We start from the raw sequence: 27611 nt of genomic DNA, 5'->3' as shown, positions 1-27611 counted from the left end.
TGGGTTCATTATAGCACTTGAGCCAGAGCCAGAGAAGCATCTGAAAGACTTTGGCGATTTCGGAAAAGCTAGAGACGTTAATGGCTCAGATGGGAGAAGCTGTTCGCAGTACAACCGTGCCCCAAAAAACTCCACCGTCCTGGGAGAAAGTTATAGTGCTGTTTCATGTGAAAAAAAAAGGTTTCTCACTTAAATGGACTTCATAAATCTTTGGAGCTGTACACAGAGTACTCTAGTTTGATCAAAACCAACACTGCTCATCACCTGGAAGCCATGCTATAACCTGTGAAGAACGATAGCTGTAGCCTAATGATAATCAGTCTCCTGATTGATCTGCTCTTCAACACGGGTGGACAGTAAGGAAGTAAATGTAAATGTTACTGTACTTAATGCTGCACCATGGAATGTTCTTTTCCTCTCAGAACCAGTCCCCGATTGATATTTTATTCACAACCATAACATCTACATGTATGGTATTTGATGCCTTCTCCAGAGCAACTTAGTTATTTCAGTTATGCAGCTGAGCAATTGGGGGGTAAGGGCCTTGCTCAAGGGCCCAGCGGTGGGAGCTTGTTGGTGCTTGGATTTGAACTCATGACCTTCTGAGGAGAAGTCCAGTATCTTAACCACTGAGCTACCACTACCATAACATCTATTTACAGATAATATAGATATAGTTATATTTCTTTATTATATTGCCACCATGTATTGTTGATATCTTGGGCAATTATGTGCAATAATTTCAGTGCAATAATAATAATAATAATAATAATAATAATAATAATCATAATAATAATTAGCTACACGTGCACTAACTTTTATAGCCTGACTTTTCTGCTTCTGTTTTACCGCTGCTACAAATTTTATTTCATGTTGCTACGCACTTCATCTCTCTTAATAAAGTCAAGAAGCTTTGTCATTTCCACCATATATATCTGACGCAGTACACAGTGATATGAGACAACGTTCCTCCAGAACCCTGGTGCTACATTTAACAACATAAAGCTACAAAACAGAAAACACAGAGCTCATGACTAGTAAGTGTCCTCACCACATAAACCTGGTGCAAACAGTGCAAAGACAACACAAGACAGTGCAAGACAAATACACAAAACACAAAATAGCACCACCAGTAAACCTGCTGTATATTACACAGTGCGGTGTGTAAAAGAGAACATTAGTGTACATGTAATTAAACACAATGTAAACAAAAGGGTTTGTGCAAAACACCTTTTTATGTACAGTATATTGATTTATATTGGTTATTTTTGTTTACTTTATTTTACTCTTTACTTTGATATTTTACTGTAAGCAAATGCAACTAAACAAGTATTCTGAGTCTGATCTACTAACCAGGGTGGGTTCAAATGCGTCCTCCAGGACATATAAAACCACATTCTGCATCTTTTTTGGTCAACTGTGAAGCTCGCAACCCATCAGGTAAACCAGAAATAGTCTTCATTAACAATCCCACATTAGCCAAAGGTCTCTAATTTCATTATATCACTAATGCTCAAAGACCAACACAGCAGCAAAGCTCTAATGACAGCAATGAGCCGAAAATTGGATTGCTCATTTTGGTCACTATATAATTTGTTTTAATGTCCTCATTATGATTCCAACAGCAAAAAAAATGTGAAATGGAAGACAGTTGATGGGCAGGAGTGTACATGTGTCTAGAAGAATACACAGTGTGTACAGAACTACTCTAAAGCCCATGATGAAAGTATGGTAATGACGGCATCAATGATCTTTTCCAAACAAAACAAATTAATTTAGCCTAACAGCTGAACGCTTTAATCATAATGCATTATTGATTTGTTGACGCTGACATTTAGCTCTATAAACAGATCGCTCTATTGTATTGTTCACAAGGAAGTGAGTGTTTATCTACCACATGACCACAATTACAGCCCGATAAAAAAACGACGTCTTATTGATTCCACCAATTATCTCAGAGCCAATTGCTCCGAACCATCAGGGAACACAGCAAAAGAGAAGAGTTACTCACTCGATTGTTTCTTGGAGATGCCATTGGGTCGGTCATCCACGCGCCGAAACGCGTGCCCGACGTTTTGATGGTCACGGGTCCTGTGATTTTCATTAATTTGCCGCAGGCTGTGAAAGAATGGAACACACTGATAAGATGTAGGCCTGCTAACTAGATTCCTAAAGCCAATTTCATGCCGGCGCTGATAACGTGGGCGCTTGTGTTCTGCATGTTGAAACAGAAATGACAGAAATATGAAACCGACGTAACACATTCGAACTTCTAGAATGGGGTCATGATTAGGGCAGGTATCAATAACGTCAGATGTGCTTGTAGGTAAATTAATCAACCCATCTATAATACATACGACTGGCGTTCAAGTCAAAAGGGAACTTTTGAGGTTATAAAATAAAAAAATAACTAAATTCAAGGAGTGGAAATCGCATTTATTTGACTTCCCTGTTACCTTTCTGCACTTACCCCAGTGTTTAACTAACGCCTGGGAAGTTTTGACAGAAAGATTTGTCACTACGCCTGAACCGTCCTCGGACGGCCTGCTTCACTTCGTCATCAGGGAACCTCCACGTCACGTCACTGACGGCCATCTTTGAAACATGGACACTATTTAAATGTCTTACTGCGGCTGAGAGTCTCATCACCGTACTGCGCTTTATGTCTTCTGTAGATATCCGCCGGTTTTATGCCTTCGTTTACAAGAAACTTCATCACCACGCGTTGCTTCATGCACGCACTAACACTGTCGTCTGCCATCTTGATTAGCGGCCTCAGGACCGGCCCGTGACTCCTGGAAAGTTTGAGTCTCCTAGTTCAAGCAAGGGGGAAAATGTAATGCCTCCGCATCTAAAGACGTCTCATAAAGGATGTTTGGGAAGAAACTTATATATATATATATATATATATATATATATATGGCTGGAAAAGTCAGGTGTCCCAATACTTTTGGGGATACAGTGAATGAATAGTTGCAGGCTAAGAGCTTATTATTAAACAACAACTTAGTGGAGAAAAAACTGTTTAGATCTTTATTCCCTTTAATTAAAGCACATTTTCAGAGTGTACCCATTAGGTCAGTATTTTCTTCTGTACAATACTATGTTATGTCAGACAGTAACCGTTCAGCAGCCCCCTTCCCCCTGCCTACCCACTCCAGTTGGAATAATGATGTCAGTTTCGGTACAGTGTTTCTGCAGAAACCCAGACTATGCTTCAGACAGGTCATTGGAACATAAGTGATGTTTAAAGTGAGCTGCTTGAGTTCACTCAATTACCTTTTCCACGACAAGGCAAGTACGAAATTAGTCTGGAGTTACTGTAGTTGTTGGGAACAGAGCCTGAACTAAGTGAAGTATTAACTGCCTTGGATGTTAGTTAGGCTAATGCAGGTAGACATGTTTTAACATGGACCTAAGTGGGCAGGAATTAGGTTTAGCTTGCAGCTTTAGGTGCCTTTATCATCTTTATATATATATATAAATAAATAAAGTACTTTCTTGTAAACAAAGCTAATCTCTAAACCTTTTGATACCACCTTGTGTATATATATATATATATATATATATATATATATATATATATATATATATATATATATATATACACAAGGTGGTATCAAAAGGTTTAGAGATTAGCTTTGTTTACAAGAAAGTACTTTATTTATTTACGTTTCCACACTATCACCTTCAAAATAGCCCCCTTGGATCTCTGCAGCGTTGTCGATGTTGAAGATGAAGATGAAAATGCTGGATTTTCATCTTCAGGAGGAGGTTGAATTCAGCGAGTAGTGTGGGTGCGAAATTGAGATCATGCGGAATGTTTTCAGACGATCATCATGCACAAGTTGCCGTATAATTTCGACATTTTTATGGGTTGAGCTCGTCGAAGGTCTTCTTGATCTCTTATCGTCTTCCGGCGATGTTCTTCCGCTCTTGAAACTTCCGTGTGGCTCGAAACACCTCCAGCGTCGCAGCATTGCCGTATGTCAAACGCATGTGGCAGATTTGCCCAGATTCATGCAGAATTTCACGTTTGCTCTTTGTTTTGACTTGCGGTCCTTGATGAAATCGCACACGTGGTAACGCATGTGTTCAGAATAAGCATCAGTTACACTATTAGTCTTAAAACCTTTTGATACCACCTGGTATATATATATATATATATACACACACACACTAGGTGTTGACAGAACTGTAATAAATAGTCGTTTGATGATAATGATGGGGTCTCTTTTGAGTGTGGTTTCCCTCAAGGTTTCTTTAATATCTATTCAGGGTGCTTTATCTTGCCATTGTTGCCATTGGCTCGGTCATTAGGGATAAAGTTATAGGGACTAGTGGTGTAACGGTATAAGTTTTTGTACGGAAATTTAATATTTTGCATTTCTTACCTCTAACTGTACCGAAATTGAACCGAATCATGACTTAAAAACTGAGGTACGTACCGAACCGTGAATCTTTGTGTAGTGTTACACCCCAAATAGGGACTAATCAATGAGCCTCGGCCGCCCCTGTCACCGGATCACCACTGTTCCTTCCTTAGAGCACTTTTGATAGATTCTGACCACTGCAGACCAGTAACATCACACAAGAGCTGCAGTTTTGGAGATGCTCTGACCCAGACGTCTAGACGTTTCAATTTGGCCAACTCACTCAAATACTTACGCTTGCCCATTTTTCCTGCTTCTAAAATTAACTTTAAAACTTTAATAAATAAATCCACCCACTAACAGGAACCATGATGAAGAGATTATCAGTTTTCTTCACTTCACTGTTAATAATATTATTATGTACAGTAATAATGTTATGCCTGATTGGTGTATTTAAATTTCAGCTAGATATGAAAAAAGATGGACAAGTGGACGAGTATTGCCTGGCTTGTTCGGGAGGTGAGGTTGGAAATCATCAGCATTACAATAATATGTAATATGTACAGTAATTATATAGAACCTGAAGAAGGCATAGCAAGGAAAAACTAAAAGAAGCCCCAAAATGGAACCCTGAGGAACACCACAGTTAATGGGATCTAGAAGAATTCCAAGCTGCGATCCCAGGCACAGATTTAAAGATGTTGTTAGAGAATATCATGATCAACAGTATCAAATCCAATAATATCAAACTAGCAGACGATCCAGAATCAAAGGATAACAAACTCACATCTGATCTTGATAATCTATCTTTTAGGTTAGCAAATCAACAACTTGTGTGGGTTATCCATGTTATTGGTAATGAAATTGGAGTTGTCGTCCAGCTTGACTTTACCCAACTGCTTACTCGTATTTTGCGACGTCATCTCCGTAGGCAAACGCACACACTGTCAGGCTTCTCATCCTGCTGGGACATTCTAGTTAGCAACCTGCTGCTTTCAAACAGTGGCACTTCAGAGTGAGGCAGGGAGAAGGACGAGTGAAGGTCAGAGCATGTGTTCTGAGGGGTGTTATTTAATTGGGTTTGTGGAGACAATGTTGTTATAGGGGATGATCCAAATTTTTTTATAAAAATCTCAATGAAATCCTGCAGAGTGTAAAGAACTCTGTAAATATACACTGTATTGCCAAAAGTTTGCAGACACCTGCTCACTCTTCTGAGAAGATGTTCCACTAGATTTTCGAGTTTTTGCTTGTAGACATTTGTGTTTATCCAGACACAAGAGTGTTAGCAAAGTCAAGTACTGATGTAGGTGAGGTGAAGAGGCCTAGGGGTACAGTCAGCGTTCACATTCATCCCAATAGGGTTGAGGTCAGAGCTCTATAACAGGAGATCTTCCCCTCCAAATCATGGCAAGCAGATCTTCTTGGAGCTGGCTTTGTGCACAGGGGCATTGTCATGCTGAAACAGATTTGGGTCTTCTAGTTCAAGTGAAGGGAAAATGTTATGCTCCAGCATCCAAAGACGTCCTGTACAATTGTGTGCCTTCATCTTTGTGATAACAGTTTGGAAAAGAACCACATATAGTTGGGAAGGTCCATGGGAAGTGGAGACTTGAATGTAGACGGGTCAAGAGAGGGCCGAACAAGCTGTGTGGATGAGTTAGGAAACTACAATGAAGCAAAAATCCTCATAAATCCTTTTGTTCACAAACTTTTATGCAGCACTGTATTACAATCTTCCTGCACTAGTTCCTGTATTTCCTGAGAAAGCAGGAAGCATTAGGGAAATTATCACGATGATGATGATGATGATGATGATGATGAAGATGATGGAGTATGACTAATATGAGAAATGACAGTAATGCACAACAGCAAGAATAGAGCTAATGATTAGCAGCCTGTTTGCTCATCTAAGGGATTGCGTTATTGGTAATGATGGTGATTGGGTTACTAGTAATGATGGTTGGTGTGACTGCAGGCTGCACCCTCAAACAAATAAAGATAGATAGAGACAAAATATAGACACAAATGCATTTCTGAGGACACGAGCTGAAGTTGTGGCAGCGAGTCACCGATCAGGATCGAGCACTCGCTCTGTTTTAAACTCGTTCTGATTGGTGCTTGGTGTATCTACTGATCACCACCATACAGTTCAGCATCAGTTCAACAGAACATTTAGAGAGGAATAAATGATGAAGAAACTCCAGACTCGAACTCACCACAACACACGTGACCTCGTTTATTTTATTTTTTTTTAAGAAGGTTTTGTGATGATAATTGTAACAGAAATCAAATCAGTGTCATTAATATGATTCTATTAATAGATCAGTGTGCTGAGAGTCACATTCGAGTCTTTTTAGTCGTAATAAATCGTAGTACTTTGGATATTTAAGTACATTTGAAGGCAAAAACATTTGTACAACTACATGATTTGTGTACTTCGACTCTTGAGTAGAAGCATGTGGAGGAGACTGGAATGTGGTGGTGTCTGATTTTGCTTCAAATTGAAGATTGGAGTTCCAGCCATTAGGGTTGCACAAGCCTTAGTGCCGGTCCCAAGCCCGGACAAATGGGGAGGGTTGCGTTAGGAAGTGCATCCAGCGCAAAAACATGTGCCAAATCAAACATGCCGATGGTCCGCTGTGGCGACCCCTAATGGGAGAAGCCGAAAGAAAGTTTTTTATTGAAGATTGGAGTTCATGAGAAGATAACTATTAAGGATGTGGAACTTCTAGTGTGGTCTTCCTCATGATAACCATGACAATTGGTACAAGTTGATCACTGACAGACTAATGTACCGCCCAACTTTCTATTTTTCCACAGAGGAGGAAACCCCACTGCACTGATATCATCAAGTAATTACACAGCATTGTGGGTAAAATATAGAAAATGATGTGGGTAACTACAGAACATGGACCAAAGTGCTAATGAAAAAAATTTGAACTCGACTTTCATTCCAAATGTTTGTGGACACCTGACCATAAGATTGGTATGTGCTTCTGTTTGAACATCCCATTCCACATTTAGTTTCCATTTGCTTGTATATACACGAAGATGTTTCAGTAGATTTTAAGAAAATTTATATGAGATTCAGGTAAAGTTCCTAATAGGGTTGAGTCGAAGCTCTACAGCAGGAGATCTTCATGAAGCTGCGCACAGGGTTTGTGTTGTCATGCTGGTTCGAGTAAAGGAAGTCCCCTAGCTTGATTATGGGACCAGTCTGGCAGAGACTGGTATATGACCTGGAAGAGTCGTGCGTTCCAATACTTTCGAAAATGGAGTGTAAATCAGCCAGAATGGATTTTTAATTTTTTTTGCGATAAATGTCTGTTTAAATGACAGTAATTATGTCAAAGGTTATAATTACTATCTGGAGTGTACACAGAGTTGACGTGACTTACTGAGTTTGCTCATGCAACTGCGCAGACGGCTCTCGAGACTCATCACTCGGTGATAGAGCTCGTCGTAATCGTACGCCCCAAGCTCGTCCTGGATCCCCGTCAGCACCGCCGACAGGTTTCTGATCTCCTCTTTGAACTGCGAGATGAGCTTCGTGTCTGTTTTGTATTGCTCCAGAACAGGGATCAGTGGCTGCAGCTCATCCATCCGGTCCTTTAGCTCCTACACACAAACACACCAAACACACCAAACACTTACATCAGCACCAATGCATGTCTTTTTTTCTTCCAAACACGAGCATACAAATAAAACTTGGCACCTATTTCTAATATCATAGTCATCAGATTTCCAAACACACACATAAGCACAGAGTCCGAAAGATGATACGCTATATGGCAAAAGTATGTGGACACCTGTTCATCAGATTGCTATGTGCTTCTTTTTTAAAATTCCACACTGTCCTCATTTACTCCAGTCTTCTGGAAAGATGTTTCACTGGATTTTGTGTAGATTTGGTTTCTCATTCAGCCACAAGGGTCCATTAAAATCAAGTATTGATGCAGCTGCGATGAGGAAGTCTGGGATGTGTTCCAATTCATCCCAATAGGGTTGGGTTCAGAGTTCCAACCCATGGAAAGCAGATCTTCATGGAGATGGCTTGGTGCACAAGGTTTCCATCATCATGCTAGAACAGGTTTGGGTCTCCTAGGAAAACTTCGGATGTCTCAACACTTACACCCAAAGTGAAACAAAGTGATTTTGTATTGAGGCACATAAAATTATGCGCAACTGACCGGAAGATACATTCAAAAAAGTCGGGTGTTCCAATACTTTTGGAAAACAGAGTGTATTTATTTAATTCTTTATTTATTTAAAACACTTTGCTCGCTCAGCTTAAATACTTGTGATGTATTGGAGTCAGCTAATTTGCTCTCAGCACTGAAAATTCCAGTATCAAATCAATTTCCAAAAGCCAATGAAACCCACGTGATTCCGTCGACGAAATAGAGTAAAATCCTCTGACTCTCAGCCCTGTAAGATTAAGATTAAACACACACAATCCACCCCCCACCACTAGACGATATGATCAACACGAGACGAGAGATCTTATGAACATATCGATTCCCTTTCTGGAAATAGATAGAATTTTTTTTCCTCCTGTAAGGCAGGAGGACGAGTGTGGAGACATCTGGCCGCCGAGCTCTTGTTATGATGCTGCGCTTTCATTACCACGCCGAAGCCTCCGGATCGAGTTTATCACTCACAGCGCAGATTTATCACCGCGGACAGCCACAATACGCCTCGGTGCGTGCTGGATGCTGAAGTCAGGTGCGGCGCTCTGGCAAGCCTGAATTACTTTCCGCTTATTTATGTGGCTCTTATTGCTTTATACCTGCGTTGACCTTGGACAATGGAGATGGCCAGATTCACAAGATACTTCAGGTTTTAGTAAGATCTCAGATCACGTGTAAAACCTGGTAAGTTTTCAATGCATCATTGGAGGTTCTCAAATCCGTTTCTGATAATAATAATAAGAAGAGTGTGGAAACACATGGTCTTATATAGTTTTGAATAAAAGACAAAAACACATGGTAGATGGACAGTGAATGAGTGGAAGAAAGTTCTGTGGAGTCCAAATGTGACATTTTTGTCTCTAACAGAAGAACTTGTCTAAGATGAAACCAGGAGAGAAGATGGGATCAGACTGCCTCTTAATAGTTTGAGATTTATGCTGGAAAGTGAAAGGAATCCGGAACCGACATGGCAACCGTTCTATACTTTCACCACCATTCAATTCTGATTCTGCCGTACAACAAGACGAGGACCCAAAGCGTACGTCTGAGTTCCGCAAGCGTTAGTTAGTTATCTGGAGTATCTATCATGGAACGACCTGCCCAGTCACCGCACCTACTGAACTGTTTTGGGACGAACAAGTAAACCTTTGGCGGATTTTTTTTAACGTCACGCCAAGTGTTTCAGCAGAATGTTCGGAGGAGCGAACTGTCTGGATGCCGAGAGTGTGTGAAGCTGCTTTTTATGTTAATTTAGGAAAGTTTGTTGCATAGTAATAAAAGGAATGTGCATAATAATAATAATAATAATAATAATAATAATATTATGAATAATCCATATTTCAGTTTAGAACTGTTTTATAACATTTTTGCTGTCTATTACTTAGTCTATTGATCAATTTTATTTTGTAACTTCACATAACTTTTGTAAATAATTACTATTTATCCTTTATAATAATATCATTTATTTTCTACATAAATCCAAATCAGACATTCATGGTCTCTTTCGGCTCTTTTTATTTCCGCATTCCAGTCGATTCTCTTCCTCACTCGATTTCACTTGGATGAAGATCAAGACCATTTCGCTCAGATTCGCATGAACCACATTCTGATTACCGAGTTCTTAAATCCATGAGCAACCCCCCCATAGTGATAAGACAGCTGGGCTTATAGTCCCTTACATCTTCCACCATAATCAGCCAAGCACGTTATTTCACCCCACAATTAATAAAGAGACTAATGTATGGAGACACTTAATAAACTTTACCTTGAAGTTCCTGGCCATGATGGTCTTGCGGTCTTCCTCGATCTGTCGGAACTTCGTCCTGAGCCCCTTCATCTGGTTCTCCATCTTCATGACGTACTGGAAGTCCCGCTGAGTGCGCAGGTTCAGGACTTCGATCGACTGCGACATGTTCTGGACCTGCACCATCAGTCAATGCACATTAGTGCGTAGCGCCACTTATCAAATCCCATTACTTCTTTGGCAATCTATTTCTTTCAGGCAAATCATATATCAAGGAAAGCTGAATCAGGCGTGTCAAAATCGAGTCGAGAAAATATCACAATGCTATATCGAGTACAGCTCTGTTTGCTATCTATGTAAATGCTATATAAAGAGTTGTTGAACAATTTATTATTCAACACAACTCACTGGTCAACTGGACACCAGACTGTGTGTACAATGGGGTAAAAGGGGTACGATTTGAGGGGTAAAAGGGGTACGATTTGAGGGATAAAAGGGTATGTCGGAGGCTTGGGATAGAGTTGAAGTGGCTTGAACCACTAGAAGTTCAAATTTTTATTATGACCAAGTATAAAATTAGCATACAGGTAGTGGTAGTTTAGCGGTTTAGGTGTTGGACCCTGATTCCAATCCATGTCAAGCTGCCAATCCTGGGCCCCTGAGCAAGACCCTTAACCCCAGGTGCTCTACAATCTTATAACATCTGCTTATTGGATATACATCTTGTGCAACTGTCTTGTCTTTCTTTATCATGCTGACGTTTTTTAAGAAATCACATGTCCTCTGTCTAACACACAGTTTAACCAGTGATTCCCTTTTCCAGATCGTCTTGCAGTAGTGAATGTTTAAAAATCTGCCATAATGAAGGGCCTTTATCCAACTTGAGTGAGGCCTCACCTCTTTTGGGTGGCAGCATAAAGAATCTATAAATTAGAAGAAGGGCCAATTCAGAGGCAATAAATCTATGGAACTGTTAATAAATCAGTGCTAATGTTAGCATTTTGTGCTGATCCGCTGAATTAAGCACATGGTTTTAAACATTAATGCAGATACAAAGTGTTCTGAATCTAATGGTGTAGAACAAATTCCACTGACCAAGCAGCATGTAGCCATCAGTTCTTCTACAGAGGTTGTGACTTCTATACATTACCAGCATTTGGCCGATTCCTTTATCAAGAGCCCATATTATCATTAATCTCATCCATACAACTGAGCAGCTATGGGGGTTGAGGGGGCTTGCTCAGGGGCCCAGGAGTGGCAGCTTGGTGTGAATGGGATTTGAACTCATGACCTTTGGATCCAAAGACCAATGCCTTAAGCGCTAATCTACCAACTCTTTACCTGCCAATTCCAGTGAAGAGGGAGTGGCCTCTGCGCCTACCCATCCCAGGAAAGAGGGTATGACTTGTTTGACAAGCAGTCCTAGTGAGGTGGGCATCTCTATGTTTTTTCAGTTCCAGTAAAGAAGACGTGACTTTTTTACCTATGGGTCCCAATGAAGAGGGCTTGGTTTCTATGCCCACCAGTCCCAGTGAAGTTAGTGGGACCTCTATGCCTACCACTCCTATTAAAGAAGACATGGCCTTTATAACTACCAGGACACATAAAGAAGTCATGGCTTTTATGCCAGTCCCACTGAAGAGGGCTTGAAGTCTATGCCTACCAGTCCCAGTGATGGTGGTGTAACTTTTATGGCCATCAGTCCCAGTGAAGGGGGCTTGGCTTCTATGCCCACCAGACCCAGTGAAGAGGGCGTGAAGTATATGCCTACCAGTCCCAGTGATGCTGGTGTGACTTTTATGCCCACCAGTCCCAGTGAAGGGGGCTTGACTTCTATGCCCACCAGTCCCAGTGATGCTAGTGTGTCCTTTTATGCCCACAATTTCTAGTGAAATCAGTGGGACCCCTATGCCTATCACTCCCACTAAAGAGGCCATGGGCCATAGAATTGACTATGCGTCCACCTAAAGAAGCCATGTCCTCTATGCCTACAGTCCAAGTGAAGGTGGCATTGCCTTTAGGCCACTAAACCCAGTAAAGCGTTTAAAGTTTATTTGTCATATTTACACGTCAGTGACAGTGTGTACAATAAAATTTGTAAGTGAAGCTACAAGCAAACTACAACAACTACAGCAAACATTGAACAATAAACAATATTAAACAGTAATGAGAAAATAAGAAAAAAAAAATAGTAAAAATTAGGCATAAGAAAGTTATAATTATTTACAAATAATTATTAAGAGTTCAGAGAATTGAGAATTGTGCAGCCCCGGTGTGACCTTTATAACGACCATCCCCTAGTAAAAAGGGTGTGACCTTTATACCTACAAGTCCCAGTAAAGAGGCTTTGAACTCAGTGCTTACCAATACCTCTATAGCACATACAGTAAAGTACGGACTTGTAGCAGTAATACCAGCATACAGACACCTTGAAGCCCTGAGCTGACAGGAAGTAAAGTGCATATATTGAAAATTACAAAAGACATTCATGGTACAGTTATTTTAAATGTTGCCAAGTCTGCAAAACTGAACTAAACCATGAATCTAGAAAGACATCTTCCTAAAGCTAGGCATGGGCTAAAGTCTGCTAATAATTCAGCTGAGCCTTTGCATTTACATTTATACCATTTCTTAGATGACCTAATCTAAAGCGACTTACATTTATTTCAATCATACAACTGAGCAGCAAAGGGTTAAGGGCCTTGTTTCAGGGGCCCAGAAGTGACAGCTTGATGTTACTGGGATTTGATCTCTGACTCAAAGTCTAATGCCTTACACAAGCTACCACCTCCTTTGCAGTAAACAATTCCAACATTTGCACATTTATACCTGCTTCATAACTGAATCTATGATTTTGAGAACTGATGAATGAAAGATCGTTTGGGGTTTGTGAAGAACGTTTGACCAGCAAGAATCGAACACCAGAATGTCAGCGATATAAATCACTTTTATTAACATGCTGGTAACAAACGCACTCAGTCGACAGTTATTACACCTGCACACGCTGAGGGGAAGTGGTCTGGTCTGGCTTTTCTGCTCTCGGTGTTGTAGTCTTTGTACAGTAATGTGTGTTTACGTCAGCTTCGTTTCCTTTTCACACTGAGTTGTCACCTGCTCTATTGTGTTGTGTGTCAACCATTTCAGCGACACACCTGATCCTCTTCTGATGAATGTGTTCTGGCTGCCAGACAGCTGATGGCTCCCAATTCTGTTGAATTCTGACACTCGGCAGGTTGGCGCTGCGAAAGTGGTTTGGATGACCTGTCATAGCATTGCTTTAGCATTGCTGATGTTCTGCTCTTCCGTGATGGTGAGATTTTCCAGAAGATTTCTGATCTCCCATTACTTTGGTGAGAATGACTGCTAGCGAACTGCGGGATGGTGATCTAGGAAATTAAATAGCAAAGATTTCCAATTCCTTAAGATTTGTATTGAGTTCAGTTGCTGAATATGGCTCTTTGGAGAATGCTGCATGGCACCTTGCCTGTTGAAACCAACCGTGGCTTTATAGTAAAAAGATCTAGCACGACAGTAACAGCGATGTGTAATAATAATATATACCTCATCACCTACTGTACATAATATCACCAAAAGGTTTCAAGAATTTGGTTACATTTCTGTGCACAAGATACGAGGGTAAAAAACAATGCTGGATGCTAATGATCTTCAGGCTCAAAAACATAGGCATACTTCTATAACGAAACATCTCCAGAAAGCATTATATGTGAATTCAGCACTCCGCAGTAGTTCGATTATAGATTAACTGCAGATTAAAGATCTATCATGCAAAGAAGAAGTCATATGTGAACATGATCCAGAAATGCCATTGTGGGGTCTAAGGCAAAGTGGAAAACCTTCTTTTTGGAAACCATGGAAAACCATGGATGCCACATCCTCGGGACTAAAGAGGATAGGAACCAGCTTGTTACATTTATGGCATTTAGCAGACACCCTTATACAAGCGACGTACAAATAATTTTATCAGCGCTCAGTTCAAAGTTTGCATCTCTGATGCTATAGAGGTGCATTAGTTCCTATGGAATGGGCAGCCTGAACATCTGAAAAGTCTCAATTGATAATAAAAGTTATGTACAGGTTTTAGAGCAGCATGTGTTGCTTTCCAGACGATGTCTTTTTTAGGGAAGACCTTTCATATTTGAGCAGGTCAATGCTAAACCACATATTGCATCTATCACAATAGGAAGACTTTGTAGTAGAAGAGCTGCTGAACTGGGCAAACCTTATAACAATCGAAAACAATTTTAAAATTGCGTCTTTTGTTTACAATAGAACATTTGCCAAGTTTCAACATTTGAAATGTTTTCTCTCTTCCATTGTGAATCAAATATAATTTTATAAGAGTTGTACATTATTGTATTCTGTTGCAAATCATTGCATTTCCGCATACCAGCTTTTGTAGACTTGTGGGTTGTACACTGTCCCGGGGGCAGACTGCACCACTCAAGGGCCCAACAGGTTGCTAGTGCTAGTGCTTAAACCCCTGACCTTCTCATCAGTAACCCAGAACCTCTGGCATTCAACCGCAACCTCAACTAGGGTCACTATTAGCTGATGTAGATAAACTAGCAGGGCTGAACCATCACCACTAATCAATCTATCAAATCATCTTATTTATTGGATTTACAAATGCAAAAACTACAGTTGAGGGTTAAGGGGTCTTGCTCAAGCACCCAGCAGGGGCAGTTTGTTGGTGCTGGGATTTAAACTCACAACCTTGCCATCAGAAGTCTTAAACACTGAGGTACCATTTCCCTGTTGGAGATTACAGGGAGTAAATCTCCCCTCACACATCGTGTGCACTGAGGCTAATTTATTTTAGTCTATTTTAGTGACGTGTTGAGAAGACAAATGAGTAGATTACTTTTGCAATCACTGTTTTTTTATGTTTTTTTTTCCCAAAATGCATTTGGAGAAGCATGTTTTTTGTACAAATCAGAATTAAATAGACAGAACAAACATCACCCAATTAAACAACAAAATGGGACAAACAATAGAATCAATAGAAAAGTGAAACTTTTGTTATCCATGCTTGCTCTTTGGAAGAGATGCAAATGGTGTTTTCTATCCCTCTTTTGGTTATTGTTATTTAACACAATAACAATGAGTGTGTTATTGTGTGAATGCTGAATAGATTTAATAAGGACCCCCCCCCCTTAAGCTTCCACCAAAAATTCCCTTCTACAAGTGATGCCACATTTCTAATAACATTTTCCTTTATCCAATTGAATATCATTTGCAACTATCAGGGCACACAAGGATCATAAAGACATGATCGAATTCTTGCTCTCAGTGATGATCGTTTCACCCCCAACATGACACCATGAATTTCTGACATTTCATTGCTGATTGCAGAACTCATTTCTATCTACCCTAAAGCCTTTAATGCGTCGCTTTTGAAAGTAAATTGCATGGCTTTTGGATCTCGACCAGTTTAGCATGACTGCACTTTGATAGCCATGCTTTCATTCGAGCTGTCCCCTTGGTCTGGCAGTGATTTTCCAGAAGCTGCGTCTGCAACAAGTACTTGCTGGTTGTGGATGATTGTGGGATCATATGTGGTGAAGTTTCATCCTCTGTAGACAAGGGTGAGCAGATGATTGCACCAAGCTATTTGTAGTCACTTTCTAGAATGATGATCCAGCTGTATGCATGTTGATTAAAGGTTGACCAACATGGGTTTTTCTTTGGCCGATGCAGATATTTAAAAACCAGGGCAGCGGATGGCTGATATATAATATCAGGTGGTTTTTGAGCTTCGGTCGCCTTTAGTTTTTCCGCAGCGTTCACTCTTGTTGGACTGCGTCGTCTTTTTTTGGCCGATTCTGCATACTGAATAGGTGGCGGAGCTCGTCGTGAGAAAGAGAACTATTTAGCTTAACTAAAGAGGCTAATCATCTTAGCGAATGACGGAGTACACACAGACACTTGTCATTTGTTAGTCAAAAATGATCTTTACTAATAATGATCACGGCAGGTGTAAAGGCTTCCCGCTTGTTTGTTTGGTGTGTCCCTACCTTACCTTGTTTTTCGGGATGTTACCATGTAGTTCTCTTTAAAAAATTAGCAGGCAGAGGTTATGCAGTCTGCATGGCGCAAGAGGCAGCGCCACGCGTTCCACAATAACACTTAGCTGCTCGCAGATGCGCCTGCGTATTAATCGGCCTAATTTGCAGCACAATCCGCTGTTGGCAATTTTTAAAAACAAATGCTTCAGCCGGACGATCAATCAGTCGACCCTTAATATTGATACTGTACCTGAGGCTGTTGTCTGTAAGGAATATGGTTGTCGGTTATGATTAAGGTTTTAAGATACTCACTGGAAGGTTGTTAGTTTAAATCCCAAGTCTGGCCAAGCAGCCACTATTGGGTTCTTTACAATGGCTTAATGCCTCTAGATACACACCATGAGCCAAATGTGAACATTTAAATGCATAGCCAGTTTCCTGCCATGAAGGCCATACATCAATTCATCAGCTTGACAGAACACTGGATTTCTGGAACTTGAACCCAGCTGTTTATTCCAGAGGATTCCTCATTTCTACTTCCGGTGGTGTAGAAGAGACCAATGACCAAGTGTGGACGAACATCTACTCCCAGCAGTCATTTTTTTGTACCTGTGCATTTTCATAGTTTTTTCACTGAACAAAACTCAACCTCGCATTTTTTTTACATTCCCCACAGACATTTGGATTACCAAAACAATATAGTCCCTGATCATTTCTTTTTCCGATTTAGTTCCGGTGTAGTCCCAGCGTCTCATCAGCAAGAGCAAATCGGACCCAGGAGACCCCAGTACATTGCAATCCAGATGGTTTAAATTGATTCAAACACATTTGCATTTACTTCGCTTCCTTACATGTTGTGTTGTTCTACTTTCCACCAATCCGGAGTAGCAGGAATCTGCATTTTTCATTTCCACTTTTTGCAACCGCAAATATTAACTCAGCGTGAGTTGAGCATCCAATTTGTTTGTGATTTTAGAACACCAACAGAATTCATTTCTTTTGGCAAAACTGAAAGCTTCATACAGCATTACAATCTGCCTGTATATGTGTAAGTGAAGTGTGTGGAAAGTATATGATGTATGATGTACCTTCTCCAGTAGTTGGCGTAACTGTCTACTCTTGGCGTCTCTGGAACAAAGGTTTTGCTCGGGGGCCACTACAGTGCAGATACAGCGACCGTCTGCATCCTGAGCTGAGCTGTACACCTGCCAACCCTCCTTCGGCCCGATCGTCTACACAAACACAAAATTATACAGTACATGATGTCATGCTTGGGATACCACACTAGTATCTATTAGCTTTAGTTGAGTGCACCATTATCCATTCAAAGCAACAATCAAAGCAATCAAACAAACCAGAGAATTATGCAAATACATATCTGAGTTGGAATCATCTCCCGAGCAGTGGTAGAAATGAGAATTTGGTGCCCTTGGACTGCTCAGTCCTGCTCCTTCAGCATGTGAATAAAATCATATTAGGCCATTTTTAGGGTAGTACATCATTCGAAAAAAAAAAAAACCACTTTTACTTGTCATATATACATTACAGGACAATTAAATTCGTCCTCAGCATACGCCAGCCATGTTAGGAAGCTCAGAGCACAGGACCCGCGATGGTACAGTCTTCCAGGAGCAGAGGGCCTTGCTGAAGGGCCCAACAGATTTAACTACTGCGGTACGACTGGTCTTTTATTTTGTAATAACTAATAAAATGTCTGGACAAATGATGAATGAACAGCCATATACAAGAGAATACATACAAATAAATAAATAAATGTACGGATTTTGTGTGTTGCGCATTGCATTAGTCTCACTGACTGTCACATCTGTTCATCATCTCATTACTGCTGCTGCAAAGCTAGACTCCCACTGGCAATAGCATAAAGTTCATGATTTCCATTAAACATCATGATTTGCATTTCTCTGAAATGTTTCATTTGGTCCCCAGTCTTATGGCCAACAACAGACATTGGCAATAATTTCAGTACCTGATGTAATGATTAGAAGAAAATGTCTGAAATCTCTGGTATCTGAATTCTGGGCTACATTCGGAGAACTCTCCCTGGAGTCTGTAGGAGGTTCTGGAGAAAGTGTGTGTGATAGGATAAAGTTGTGAATAAGAAAGAAATGCACTCATCGATGATAAACGCTCCACTTCTGTGCCTCTGCAATATGATGTTATGCTAATCAGTGTAGTTTTTTAAGCTAGCTGGAGTCAAGGCCATGCGAGGCTGCTCTGAATATCAAAGAAGTGAAAAAGAACAGAGCAAACTTTCCTGCCATCTACAAAAGCAGCAGACACACAGAGGGGGAAAGAGAGAGTGAAAGAGGGAAAAAGTGGGTGGGAGAGAGAGAGAGAGAGAGATTGGGTACTGAAATCAATGCCAGACATTTTTCAAACTATCTCTACCCACTCAGATAGATAGATAGATAGATAGATAGATAGATAGATAGATAGATAGATAGATAGATAGATAGATAGATAGATAGATAGATAGATAGATAGATAGATAGATAGATAAGTAGTTGGTATAAATTAAACAGACAGACAGACTGACTGACTGACTGACTGATTGTTAGATAGATGAGTAGTCGGTATAAATTAAACAGACAGACAGACAGACAGACAGACAGACAGACTGACTGACAGATAGACAGATAGATAGATAGATAGATAGATAGATAGATAGATAGATAGATAGATAGATAGATAGATAGATAGATGAGTGGTTGGTTGGCTGGTATAAATTGATAGATAGACAGATAAATATGTAGGTTTCTGAGTCTTTGGACAGATGGATGGACGGACAGACAGACAGACAGACAGACAGACAGATTCCTATGCTAGTCTGTAAAACCCCGATCATGAACCATTTAACTGAAACTACCTCTATTATTTATATATGTTTATTTCATGATCTTTCTCATATTGTCGAGAGTCCTGATTCTCATTGTTGCAATGGTTTTTAATTATTCTCACCTGTAGCCTCTTATCTCTGAGTAGCCTTTTTATAGTCTGCCTTCCAAAAATATTTTACACTCTGTTTCTTTTCCTAGTTCATAATGCTAGTCTTGGAGACGGTGTTTACTCCTGATCTCTGTGTGTGGGGATGATTAATTATAAATTACCCAGCAGTGTTCTACTCTGTTTTTGCCCTCCTGTGGTTTGAACCCTGTCAGGAGAACTGACACCAATACTTATATTCACCCTAACATGTTTTCAATACACACATACAATATGTCTCTCTTTGTAAAGGTGTTAGTAAAGTCAGGTACTGATGTAGGTGAAGTGAGGAGGCCTGGGGTGCAGTCAGCCTTCACATTCATCCCAATAGGTTTAAGACCAGAGCTCTACAATAGGAGATCTTCCACTCCAAACCACCTAGTTCAAGTAGGGGCAAAATTTCATGCTCCTGCATCCAAAGATGGCCTTTACATTTGTGTGCATCCAACATTGTGGAAACAGTTTGAAGAATAACCAGATATATATTACAGACTTGTATTACACATATTTATTAATACTTATGTCTGTATAGTGTATAAGTGTTCTAAGTGTCACTGCCATAAGAAAGTTTGTTGGATGTGAAACCACTGTGCCAGCATCACTTGTGATTCAGCTGATTGCTTTAACAAAAACACATGATGCCAAATATTCCTCTGTTGATCCCTAATGAAGATCCAGTTCAGGAGCGATCCCATTTCATTAAAATAGTGAGCAGGGTGAGAGATTCCACTAAAGTGTACTCAAAGTGAAGCGCACTCAGAGCTAATGATTCTGAATGAGCCCATAATAGTTATTATGCTAAGAGCATGGCATGGTACATGCTGGACATCAGCACTGGAGCCTCATGTGCTTCAAGAGCAGGGACACAATTGGAAAAAGAAGTTTATCTGCCCACATAGAGCACAGGGCAATTAGGAAGATTGGTCTAGCAGGGGCATGGGGCAACGAGGAAGGAAAGCCATGACTAGCAGAATTAGAGGTGGTCAGTCGGGTCTAGCAAAGTAGGTGGCAGGTAGAATTGAGAGTTTGGTCTAGCAGGGTCAGCGGCAATAAGGGGAAGAGAGCCAAGTCTATCAGGGTCAAAGGCAAAGAGTTGCATCTAGCAAGGTAAGGGGCAAAGAGAATGGAGAATCAGGTCTAGCAGTGTCAGGGGACAGAGAGGGCGAAGGACTTAGTCTAGCAGGTTTACGAAATGGAGAGGGCAGCGAGCTTGTTTAGCAAAGGTCAGGAGGCAGAGCACCAAGTCCAATAAAAACAAGGGCAAATATGTAGAGAGCCTGAACAAGTCCATCCCTGGTATCAAGGATAAAAGTCGTTACATTGGTTTCCTGTAGCTGCTACATCTAAATTACAACATTGATGTTTGTCCACAAATCCAAAAATGGACCAACACCCCTCTACCTCACAGCACTAATTTCACCCCACACTGCACCACATTTCCTCCAACATTTACTGCTGCTCTGCCAATCCCTCCATCCTTGACCTCTACACCACTGATCCCTCCATCCTTTACAATTGCACCATTCATCTCTCCATCCTCCACCCCTTATCCCTCCATCCTCTACTATTGCACAACTGATCCCTCCATCCTCCACCACTGCACCAGTGATCCCTCCATCCTCCACCACTGATCCCTCCATCCTCCACCACTGTTGCATGATGCTTCCAGTTCTCAATCACCACTCGACTGCTCACACCATATCTCAGGGTACATGGAAACAAGTTAAAATTTTTTGTTTGTTCTGGTACCAAGGTGGTGGAATGAACTTCCACTTGATCTTTGAACAGTTGAGTCAAACAACATCTAAAGAACTATCTCCTCCAGCGGTACCTAAATAAACTATTTTCTCTCACAGCAGAGGTTTAGACCGATGGCATTCTTAGTCTTTGTCCTAATGAATCAGCATCAGAATGTATTTATTGATGGAGACTTCAAAGCACTTTTGTTAGTCACTTTAGATAAGGGGGCATCTGCCAAATGCCACAAAAAAATGTAAATATCTTTTGACAAATTCAATAAGGGAACGTTCCACCCCCTTCAGGTCAATGGGTAAAAATGGTGTAAAAAAAAGTTTCCGACTTTTGATTCAAACTTACTTTAAAATAACTCATTGTTCACGTACATGGTGTTTGGTGTCGACAAGGTTTTAATGTTGTGTGACAGTAATTAATTTTGTCCTTGTACTTTTAGACATTGTTTCAGGAAATTTGAAGGCATACTTTCTTTCTTATAAACCAATTCAGCAAGTGAAAAAAAAAAAACAGGCAAGGTCGTCAATTAGCAAAGAACAGAACATGGGCAAATCTGAGGATGAAAAATTTGTAAAAGAAATGAGATCAGAAAACCGGAGATGCATCAAACATGAACATAAACGACTTGATAATGAATAGTGACACTAAATTTGTTACTTTGCATTGACGAGACTGAAAATAAGGGGTATATACACTGATCGGGCATTACAATATAACATTATAACATTACGGTGAAGTGAAGAACACTGATGATCTCTATTTATCATGGCACCTGTTATTAGGTGGATTCATTTATCAGGCAGCAGGTGAACATTTTGTCCTCAACGTTTATGTTAGAAGCAGGAAAAATGGGAGAGCGTTAGGATTTGAGCGAGTTAAGCAAATTGTGACGTCTAGACGACTGAGTCGGAGCATCTCTAAAACTGCAGCTCTTGTGGTGTGTTCCTGGTCTGCAGTGGTCAGAATCTATCAAAAGTGCTCCAAGGAAGGAAGAGTGGTGAACCGGCGACAGGGTCGTGGGCGGCCGAGGATCATTGATGCACGTGAGGAGTGAAGGCTGGTCCGTGTGGTCCAACAGACGAGCTCCTGTAGCTCAAACTGCTGAAGAAGTTCATGTCGTTTATGATCGATGGGTCAGAACTGTTTTAGCAGCTTCTCTGTTTAGTGTAGCACCAGGGTTCCGGAGGAACGTTGTCTCGTTTTTACTGTGTACTGTGTACCACTGTGTATAGTAGAAATGACAATAAAAGCCTCTTGACTTGACTAAAAGGAGACCAACACAATATTAGGCAGGTGGTCATAATGTTATGCCTGATTGCCTGATCGATATATACAGTATGTATACACATATATATATATATGTATATCTATCTTTTTAATGAATCAAACTTTTAAATGAATAAGAATGTTTTTAAAGGACTTTAATATATCTTTTAAAAAATTTAAATCAGAATGCAAAAATAATAAATCCATTTAAACCCAGATTGTTTTGTGAGTCTGATTTACACACTTGACCTTGAAGGCTTCCAGAAAGTAATCAGATTACTGTCATGTGATATGAGCAGAAACAGACGTGAGGGCAGCTAATTTACTATGAAAGCAAATGTAAAAAAAAAACGAATGGCGCTGAATGAACGAAACCCATAACTTCATGATCACTGATAACAACCTTGAAGGGCAGACGTGAAACAAAGTGTGTGGTCCGTAAATCAGGGTGTTAATTGGGGGTGACATTAAACAGGTATGAGTGATCAGGGACATCTGGTCATGTGAGGTGCTGGTGTTGATGGGAGACATAGTCCTCGTAATGAACTATAGGCAATAATCCTGAGGGAAGTGGAAGTGGTTGAGGATACTGGACTTCGAATCCAAAGGGTGTGAGTTCATATCCCTACCATACCAAGCTGCCACTCCTGGGCCCCTGATCAAGCCCTTAAATAGTTAAATAAATACGATAATTTAAATGTAAACCCTGACAATTAGACGATATAGGAGGAAAGAGTTGGTGGACACCTGATCATGAGATTGTTCTGTCCTGTTTGGGGTCCACATTTAGTCCCAATTTGGTCTTATGGAAGATTTTGTGAAGATTTGTGCTCAATCAGCTACACAGGTGTTCATAATGTCAGTGAGGTGAAGAGGCCTGGGATGGCTTTCCAATTCATCCCAAATAGGTGGTTTAGTAGGTTTGGAGATCTATAGCAGGAGATCTTCCACTGCAACCCATGTAAAGCATATCATCATGGAGCTGGCTTTGTGCGCAGAACTAGGTTTGGGTCTCCTAGTTTATGTGGAGGGAACATTTCATGCTGTCCTGTAAAAGTGCATGCCTCCAACTTTGTGCTAACAGCTTGGAGAAGAACCACGTATGACACGGAATGATGGATGTCCCAATACTTTTTGGATTTATTGTGCATTTTTATATCATGAGGCTTGGATTATGTACTCCAAACCACCTGCTTGCACTGCGCAGAGTAAGGAAACCGTTTGGCTCAGAGGGCTGAGAGTCCGAACATCTGGATGTATACGGGCTGAAGAATGGTTCGAAGCAAAACACCTGTTGTTTTACTAAAAACAGCTGTCTTGTTTTACAAGGAAAGGAAATGAAAGGCAGGAGGGAAAACGCTCTCAGCGTCAGCGGAATCCAGACTCCATACGTCTGAATACCATTCTATTTTGTAGATGGTGTGACAGAATGCCAGGATTCTGTCAGCTCTAAGCACAGGAGGAGCTGCAATGCACTGTGAGATGCAGAAGATTTAAAGCCTGATATAAAAAAGGAAGAAAAAAAGGAAGGAGGGAAGAAAGGAAGAAACAACACTTACGGAATTGTATTTCTACTGCTTTTTTGTTTTTCAATACACATTATTCTGTCCATCCCCTTTGTGCTTTCCCATGTAATGCAAAATAATGGTTTATTGAAGGACTCTAATGAGTGACCCCTCTCTCTTTTTCTCTCCGTCTCTTGTTCTCGTTTCTTTGTGTACCTGTCTCCCTTCATCCCTTTCCCTGTTGATCTGCCTCCCATTTCTGCCCAGCATTCTCTTTTTTTGTCTTTCTATTACTCTCTTACTCTATTTCTCTTCCCCTGTCCCCCTGTTTGTCTCTCTACATTAATATTTCTTTCACTGTCTCACTCTCATTCTTTCACCCCGAAACACTCTCTTTTGTCTCTCTCTTCCTCGTTTTTTTCTTTCTTTTGTTCTGTTGCTCTCGCTTGTTTGTGTCCCCGTATCCCTCCTCTCCTTTTCCTGTCGCTCCGCCTCTCATCACTTGCCTATCACTCAGTCTCTTTTGATCTGTTTCCTTCTTTCTCTCACTGTCCCTCTCTTTTCTCTTTCTCTTTGTCTCACTCTTTCTCCATCTCTTGTTTTGTTGCTCTTGCTTCTTTGTGTCTCTGTCTTTCTCTCGATCTTGGTATCACTCTGTTTCTCTGTCTCTCTGCCTCACCTTTCTGTCTATCATTGTCTTTTCTCTTTATCTTTACTTCTGTCTTTCTGCTTCTTGCTGTCTCCTTATTATTTTGATATCACTCAGTTTGCTCCTCTCTTTCTTTCTCTCTCTCTCTCTCTCTCTTTGCCTTCTTTCTCTCTCTATCATTCTCTGTCTCTAACTTTCTACTTCTTACATTTTCAAAACAGACTCGTTAATTTAGTTTAAATCTATTTGCTGACACGATCAATATTTTTTCTTCTTATCAACCTGTTTCCTGTCATTGTGTGAATTTTTCAGCTCCCACTGGTAAATAATTTCCTGTCTCTCACAGAAAACAGACGTAGACTAGTTTATGAAGGTAACAACGAACAAGGCAGAAGACAGTAAGAAGTCTGGGGTTAATGTGGATGAGACAGAGGGAGTCAGTGATGGAAACATGACTGAGAACAGAGACATTCATGATCATCATCATCTTTTCTCTGCTTGTGTTCTATATGGTGGATCTTCAGCCTGGATACATTCATTAGATAACAACAATTGAAATTTGTTTATATTAGTATATTAATATATTGTGGCGTCCAGTTACCAGCGTGACACTAAAACAGGTAGTAATAATCACTACTTTTTACTAAGGAACATGTCAGAGCCCAAACTTCTTTACTTTAACTTGAGTAAACAAGTGCAGTCAGAACGTCAACTTTTACCAGAGTCTTTTAAAACATGAGAATCTGCACTTCTACTGGAGTGAAGGATGTGTGTACTTTTGCAATCTCTGCCTAAAATAGAAAATAACATCCTTTAAGCACTGTCAAAATGTGTAGTGATTAACACTTAAAGCTCTTTACAAGTTTTCTATTTTTTTATTGATAGGAATGACATTCTCCTTCTCTCCAGCGTGTACCTCCACCTCTCCAGGCTCTTCTCAACCGGCTTCCTACTCTCACCACAAATCACAATATCATCCGCATTCATCATAGTCCATGGAGACTCCTGTCTGACCTCGTCCGTCAACCTGTAACCTGCTAACAGTGAAGGGCTCAGAGCCGATCCTTGATGCAGCCTAACCTCCACCTTAAACCAGTCTGTCGTTCCTACTGCACACTTCACTTCTGTCACACTGTCCTCATACATGTCCTGCACCACCCTACATACCAGTCTAAAAACCTTCTCCAATAAAAGTAAAAAGAGGCTCAGGGAGAAAATGTTATCCTATCAATTAACAGAACATTCTGAAAAAACTAAAACTAAAAAAGACTTTTAACCTTTACATTAAAAAAGAACAAGAACATTAAGGATAACAATCACTACACATCACCGCACTTTTTTTTACAATGTTTAAAGAACTAATAACGTCACTAAAACATTATATTATCATAACATTTTCATCTTCAGGTTTATTTCACCCAAAAAACAGACTGTTGTTAAAAATCACCTTTTCCCAAAGAAGTGTTTGTTCCAATACTTTTGAATGTCACTCATTTGTGACTCTACTTGGGGCTGTTCTTGCATTTCCTGTCTTCTTGTGACTAAGTACTTTTGTCTGTGTCCTTCTCAATGTATCTCTCTTCTTTTGTCCTTCTGTCTCTCTTTCTTTATACTTTTCTCTATCTCCTCTCATTTATTTGCTTCTCTACCCCTCCCTTTCTCTCTCTTTCTATCTGTACCGCTCTTTCTCTTTGGAACTCCGGGTAAGGCACTCGTTTATCCAAGTCATATCCGGAGCTTCCTGGCTGTAAAAGCTGCAGTGGTGGAAGCGTCTGATTCCCTGGTGACACTCGGCGGCTAAAAGACAGATGAGCTCCGACTCTCGCTCTGCCTTCAATTCCTGCAGTCCTAATTTAACAGGAAATGTGTGTCGGTGTGGAATGTGAGGACTCGCGGGGCTCTGCCACCTCGCGAAGAGAAAGAGAAAAAGACTGCACTTTATATGCCCTCGCTTTTTTCTCTCTCTTTTTCTTTCTCTCTTTCACCTCCCACAGTGCACCTGATCGCTCTCTCCTGTCTTTGATCTATCGTTCGGAGGTGGTGTTGAAATGCGAGGCACATCACGGCACAGAACAAAAGCAAACGGTTCAGGTGGATCCATGATTACCGCAACGGAAAGATGGATAGATGAAGAGAGATAGAGTGTGTGTGTGAGAGAGAGAGAGAGAGAGAGAGGGGATTAGAAGTGGTGTTAGCTGATGTAAATGTACGTTATAGGACAAACTCACTCAGAGTTCATCATCTGTCCATCCGTCATCACTCTCTTCCAGCTAAACACACACACACACACACACAAAAACGCACTTCTTCACACTCAATGCACGCCTGTCATTCACAATTGGCCCTGTTGAACTGCTCTCTCCTCATCCATCTCCATCCTCGAGTTCTCTCACTCTGCCAGAGAACACGCTGTCTATCTGTCAGGAACACGTGCACGTGCAAAGTCGGCCATTTCCCCGCCATCCGTCCCTCCGTCCGAACCCCGACGTTCGACTCTGCGGCAAAAACGAAACACTCATCCGAATCTCCATGCTGAGGTCCTTAATTCCGAGCCTCCGGTGTGACCTGAAATTCTGCGTCAGGTCTAACGAGCCAGAATGAACCTTTTTATGGTACGAACAATAAATTATTAGTCTGGAAATGAGAAGGAAACAAACACACTCCCGAGACTCGTCCTTTCTCTCGTTTCCTTTTGCTGCAGTGAAGCGTTTGAGAGGGAAAAAATACAAAGCTTGAGATCATTTTGTTCTTGTACACAAACATAAATCATGATTCATGATTCAAATATTAGAAGTAATATTTCTGCTCATCGATTGTTCGAGGTAAATCGACATCGAATGGAACAATGTTAAATAGATTTCTCAGAACACACGCCCAGTATGTCTCACAGCATGAGCCTAGCATGTCTCACAAAACGAGTCTAGCATTTCTCACAACACAAGCCTAGCTTTTCTCACAACACGAGGCTAGCATGTCTCACAACACGAATCTAGCATGTCTCACAGCACGAGGCTAGCATGTCTCACAGCACGAGGCTAGCATGTCTCACAAGACGAGCCTAGCATGTCTCACAAGACGAGCCTAGCATGTCTCACAGTAT

The 27611-nt window shown here is 40.7% G+C and overlaps 1 protein-coding gene across 1 annotated transcript in view; it reads right to left on the bottom strand.

Moving 5' to 3' along the window:
- olfm3a (olfactomedin 3a) overlaps nt 1-27611 on the bottom strand; it is a 51012-nt gene that overhangs the window by 5811 nt on the left and 17590 nt on the right. The window contains exons 2-5 of the mRNA XM_046847099.1: nt 17425-17568; nt 10332-10487; nt 7775-7994; nt 2012-2118 (exon numbers count right to left, since the gene is read on the bottom strand). Of these exons, the coding sequence (XP_046703055.1) occupies nt 2012-2118; nt 7775-7994; nt 10332-10487; nt 17425-17568 (627 nt within the window). The remainder of the gene's footprint in view (nt 1-2011; nt 2119-7774; nt 7995-10331; nt 10488-17424; nt 17569-27611) is intronic.

The sequence above is a fragment of the Silurus meridionalis genome, chromosome 4 (genome assembly GCF_014805685.1).
Source record: "Silurus meridionalis isolate SWU-2019-XX chromosome 4, ASM1480568v1, whole genome shotgun sequence".
NCBI classification, from domain to species: domain Eukaryota; kingdom Metazoa; phylum Chordata; class Actinopteri; order Siluriformes; family Siluridae; genus Silurus; species Silurus meridionalis.
This window is presented reverse-complemented; position numbering and strand designations above follow the sequence as displayed.